Source organism: Megalops cyprinoides, chromosome 2, assembly GCF_013368585.1.
Source record: "Megalops cyprinoides isolate fMegCyp1 chromosome 2, fMegCyp1.pri, whole genome shotgun sequence".
In the NCBI taxonomy this organism is placed as follows: Eukaryota; Metazoa; Chordata; class Actinopteri; order Elopiformes; family Megalopidae; genus Megalops; species Megalops cyprinoides.
This window is the reverse complement of record NC_050584.1, coordinates 66,389,016-66,394,757: the sequence shown is the minus strand read 5'-3', so window position 1 is coordinate 66,394,757 and position 5,742 is coordinate 66,389,016. Positions and strand designations below refer to the sequence as shown.

General features: G+C 43.2%; 1 protein-coding gene across 1 annotated transcript; it reads left to right on the top strand.

Annotated features, from left to right (window-relative positions):
- Window positions 1-1,972: 1,972 nt before the first annotated feature.
- Window positions 1,973-4,643, top strand: camk2n2 (calcium/calmodulin-dependent protein kinase II inhibitor 2). Its single transcript, XM_036522376.1, has 2 exons — window positions 1,973-2,468; window positions 3,394-4,643. The coding sequence occupies exons 1-2, from the start codon at window positions 2,300-2,302 to the stop codon at window positions 3,462-3,464; spliced, it is 240 nt and encodes a 79-aa protein (XP_036378269.1). The 5' UTR covers window positions 1,973-2,299; the 3' UTR covers window positions 3,465-4,643.
- Window positions 4,644-5,742: the final 1,099 nt, after the last annotated feature.

The following is a 5,742-nucleotide window of genomic DNA, read 5'->3' as shown; positions in this document are numbered from 1 at the left end:
CTGGGTGTTTACGCGGCAGACGCGGAGCACCCGTGGTAATATGTTACATCCTGGAACACGTTGATTAGTAGCTAATTATTGTGCATGGTACTCGAAGCGCAGAGACACTCGGCGAGCTGAAGAGGTACGACTGAGCAGAGCACGCGCCAGTGGGAGACTTCCGCGTGCGCACAATAGCGCGAGGTTATTAGGATGAATGGGACTGACGCGCGCTGGGCTGACGTCCAACGCCCTCCCACAAAACGACGCTCCTTCTGCCTTTCATATGGAAATAGGCTACGAGGCCTAAACACAAAAATCTGAGTTATACCATTTAACACATCACAAAACGGGTAAAGTGCACAAAGGATGCAACAGCCAAGCTAAGCGCCTGTCCATTTTGAGTGTAATGCTGCCTTGTTACTTAAGGTGACGACCGTTAGTCAATATCTTTAAGTTACAGCAACGACTTTTAGCAAGTGTTGGGCTTTATCTATTCTTACTCGATATTTCTCATTGATATCAGCAAAAATAGTCAATAGCTGATGAGTTAAACCTGAAAAATGCACTGCGTATGCATATGTTTAAATTCATTACACAAAGCTGCACACTCAGTGGTAATAAACGTGTTCCCCTTGGCGTCCTTAACCTGGGATCTTTTCCTGGAAACCCGCCACGTTGTCCCCCTAGAACTCAATACAATTATAAGTGACTTTCAGGCTCCCAGAGCCAGAAGGATTCACAAATGACGTATCTATACACTGCCAAAGGTAAAACGAGCCATTTTGCCTTTTCTTGGCAGGCTTTATATTGTTGGCACTTATTCCAGGGGTGAGAAATGGTAGGGCAGTCTAATTACAGACATTTGCGCCATTTTAAAGTACAGCAGTGCGTAAACTAACCTTGTAAAGACCACATTAATGTGTAGCCATAAGTAACTGCTTCACACTGTTGATTCAGTAGGCTGAGGTTACATTTCAGGCCTCTGTTTCTGCCCAGATTTAATTCTGGGTTTTCCAGCCCCTTCTCGGGGTAAAAGGCAACGCATTCCAGAAACTCATTAATTACTTAACAGTTCTTTATCAGTTCCGTTTGAATAATTAAGCCTGTGGAAAGCGCCACGTGCTCCCGCTCTGATAACGCGCGCTCGAGCTTGTAATCGAACACAGGACTCTTTCTATTAGCCGTTAGCCTAGGGCCCTCAATTATTTAGTAGCACTGTCTAATAAACGTCTTATTCTCCACCTCTTTGCGGTACAGTTTTCTTTTTAAAATATCTTATGTTTAACTTGTGTTTCTTTTTTCACTATCACATTCCCAGCCGTTTTAATTACACATTAGCTCTCAGGAGCTGTGATTAGTTTTAGGTGGATTTCATGTGAACCCATTGGTACAAGGTGACATTTCTGTTTCTTTGTTTATTTTGGACATATCAGGGTGAGCGGGCGCATTATTAAACAGACTCATAACAAACCACTGTTGCTTGTGGTAAATCATACTATTTCAGGTTATCCTGACGAAAGCCTACACATTAAGATAAACCTTAGCCTCGCCTTGTCTTCACAGTGATGCGCAGACAGATGTTGTTGGTCATGTAAAAGCGTTGCCCGGTAACGCAAAGTAAGCCTGTCATGTTAGGACTCTATAGTGTGCTCATCAACGGGGAAATAATTCTTTGTTCTCTCATGGCGTTGTACTCGCCATGGGACTACTACTACTGGGTGGGATTATGAGCTTGAACAGTTTTATGCTTCCAGTGCAGGTACTGTGAGAAAGGTTTTTTATGGAAAACCTGAAAAACGAAATACAAAAGAACTCCCTACCGCGTCATTCCTGTTCCGCAGTGTGAATGCGACTTGTTTTTCTTCAGGTGTGCAAGTTCTTCCTTTCGCCTCTTGGTGTCGCCTGTTCACTTGTAACTGCTCAACCACCCTCTCCTCCCTCCTCCCTCCATCCCCTGCATTATTTGGGACCCGGATGGATGACTTCACTGTTCCGCCTGGGTTTCCTTTATGATCCTGGGATCTCCCAGCCTTTCCCACCAAACCTCTCCGGGCGGGAAGGCGAAGACAACGCTCCTCTCTTTCGCTTACCTCAGCACACACAGATCACCACGGCGCTCTCTCTGCTTCGACTGTGCGCTTTCCGAAGCTGGCTGCGACGCATACCTTTCGCCTGAGACGGATTTTTAAGAATATACCGCAACAACAGAAGTGCAGCGATCTTTCGGGATCTGCGTTGCCTTCGTAACCAGCTCCGGTGTTTTTTCGACGGTATATTTCCACGCCGAGGTGTTAAAGGGGCCGTAGTCATCGCCGCGATGTCCGAGGTTCTGCCATACGGTGAGGGGAAGATGAACGGCTATGGTGGAGACAGTGACGTTGGTCAAATATCCTTCAGCTGCCGGCTGCAAGACACCAACTCGTTCTTTGGTGCGTCGCAAACAAAAAGACCGCCCAAACTCGGGCAGATTGGGAGAGCGAAGCACGGTAAGCACCTGAAATCATACTACTGTCAGATATTTAAGTGTCAAGACTGAAAAGAAGCTGACAGTAGAGGTGAACGTATATAGAGCCTAAACAATGCAGATGTACTGGCTGGTTCATAATACCGCGTATAAGCAACTGCTCTCCTCGCCACATTAAGTAAATAAAACATATACATGACCAGTAATCTAGGGGTCTGCACTCGTTACATTGCTAAAAATGCATGCATATTTTAAAAGGATGAACTGAGTAAACTGTAGTCCTGGGGAAAACCAATGTTAGCTAATAACAGAATGACATATATTGTCGCAAAATAAGGATTTAGCTTGTTAAAAATCAAAACAGACGATTGATTCACTGTATCCACAGAACGTTATCTTATTTCTCCAGTTCTTGAGTTTTGTTGGTTTGATTTAAGCTTGCAGTCGTGAGAGAATTTAAAGTCTGGTATCACACGATCGATGGTGTGTTGTTTGAGCAGAGCACAGAGCAACAGTTTTCGCTCTGTGCGTCTCACTGTCAGGAGCGAAGGCAGGTTTCTCGGGAAACACACGACACCACATATTTTCATCTGTCTCGGCACTATTTGAACTGATTACAGATTACATCGAAATCAAACTCAAATGTAACGTGAAAGGTCTCCGCATGTAACGGCGACATCAGAGCAAATCGTCTCCGAATATGTGAATAACACGGAGCCTTCAGTTATATTTGCAAAATAATGGTCGGTAATAATCACCGACTATCCATTCCCCAAACCAGATGACTAAGAGAAAAAGGGGGACAGACTACATGTCATCCATTGATTTGTTCCTATAACTTCCTTCGAAATCGATCAAATGAAACGGTTGTGTTGTGCAGCTGCATTGTTGCTGTTCGCTTTGTCCCGTGCGAATGTTAAATGCCCTTCCCGTTTTTCCCCCTGCAGTGGTCATCGAAGACGACCGGATAGACGAGGTTCTGAAGGGCATGACAGACAAATCGTCGCCCGGGGTTTAAGCGTGAACCATGCCCAGCAGACTCCTCATTTTTAATCACCGGTCAGAAGCACTTGTCGGCTGTGCGTGCGTTTGAGAGGCGGAACCGAAGAGGGCATGGCGTGAAGTAGAGAGAGGGATGGCAAAGAAGAGAAGAGGGGAAGAGAAAGAGAGAGACTGGGCAAGGGCTGAGATTTATTTCGCGGGTTGATGGCAATTCTCCAAACGAAACCCGTTTTGAACCACGGCTGAGCAGACAGGCGAAGATGGCTGATTCGCGCGGCTCTGTGCTTCGTCTTCTGCCGACGTGCTGTGCCGGACGAACTTACCATTTCACCGCCATCTTCCGAGAAGCGCTGTAAACAACCGCCACCGCGTCAACCGCGAAGACTACAGGAAGCTGACACTCATTTCGATATAAAGTCTGTAGCTGTGCAGTATGTAAGAGCAAAGCTCATCGTCCTCCCGGTACATGTGTAACATACCACGTCCTATTTAAACGGAGCTGTCCGTTTCAGCACTAAATGAACGCAGATTGCATTCTGATCGCTGCTAATTGTTTCTTTCGAACAGATGAAGGGTTTTTTTTTCCTAGTATAACCCACAAACATCTGCCGTGTGTAGTAGTGAAAACTGACCCTAAGATGTGGCTTCATTTTTTACACAAACATACCGGCGCGTTCGCTCTCTCTCGCACACACACACTCACACACACACACACACACATGCACATATTTTTTTTCAAGTCGGGGTTGCCCGTCGATGGAAACAGTTGTGTCCTTTCCCTATTGTCAGGGTCTTGTATAGATAGGCGCTTAACTCTTCCACGTCAAATAGGAAGACATTTTTTTCTGCCAACGCCAGCCGGGATGGTCTTATCATAAATACACGAAATAATAACAATAACAGTAATAACAATGATGAAAAAGACTTGTGAAAGATTTTATTATTGGTAGTCTGATTTTTATATGATTATTTGTTTTGTCGTCTTGACATAATAAAAGTTGACATTCTTCTCCATGTCTTTGCATGAACTCCTGCTCTCGTGCCAGCGTGGGTGTGTCCACCGTTCTTTATCACCGTCGGCACGCTTCTTTTTAACAAGATTCATATTTGTATTTTTATATATAAATATTTATGTCATTCAAAATGATATGCTAGCCTAACGTATTATAAACCATCAAACACGGAGAGGATGTAGGCGACAGACAGACGTATGATTTGGTTTGTCTGTCTCATTCTAATATAAATCATGTTTGGGAAGATTTTAAATAAGACTTATTGAATGTCTTGGTTTTTTGTACAAATAAATGTTAAATTATTCAGAAATATACTGTGACTTGGGCTTTGTTGATGGATTCTTTAGAAATGGCGATTTTATCGTTTTTTGCACTGTTTACGAGCATCCTCAAATAACACGTTGTTATTTGATTGATTTTTTTAACATTAAAGTTGTGTGTTTTTTTATTATGATTATTATTGTTATTATTTGACTTATTTTGTACTATTCTTTTGAATAACCTAATTATGGTTTGTTGTGCATGAACCCTTAATAATTTCAATAACAAAACATTTTATGAAGCAAAAAATGTCGTGACATTCTAAGAATGATTTATTGTATATCATGAGGCCATTTTCACTGTATTTGGTGAGGTAATAAATGGTGATAGAATCTGTAAATGCTGTGGAGATTATTTTGATCATTAGGTGTGTTCAGACTCAACATGACCAACTGTCTAACAGGATGACTGCTGGAAACATTAGCACGCCCATTGAAGGGATTATTATTTGTGTTTGTCAAGATTAAACTTCCAATATTTGCATCTAATTTTCACCTGGCAAGGCCAGCAGAGAGGAGGATTGGAATTTAGTTCGACAAATTACGTTACATTACATTACATTACATTTCATCATTTAGCAGACGCTCTTACCCAGAGTGACTTCCAAATAAGTGCATCACTACGTTAAGAGTAGTTATCGAGAACTATTACAAGAGGTCAGTAAGATACTGAGTTAAGTGTTAAACTATACTCCAGAAATCCGATTTTGTGTGTGTGTGCGTGTGTGTGTGAGTGTGTGTGTGTGTGAGAGTGAGTGTGTGAGTGTGTGTGTGTGAGTGTGTGTGTGTGCGTGTGAGTGTGTGTGAGAGTGTGTGTGCGTGTGTGTGTGAGAGTGAGTGTGTGAGTGTGTGTGTGTGTGTGTGTGTGTGCGTGTGAGTGTGTGTGAGAGTGTGTGTGCGTGTGTGTGTGTGTGTGTGAGTGTGTGTGTGTGTGTGTGTGTGAGAGAGAGAGTGTGTGTGC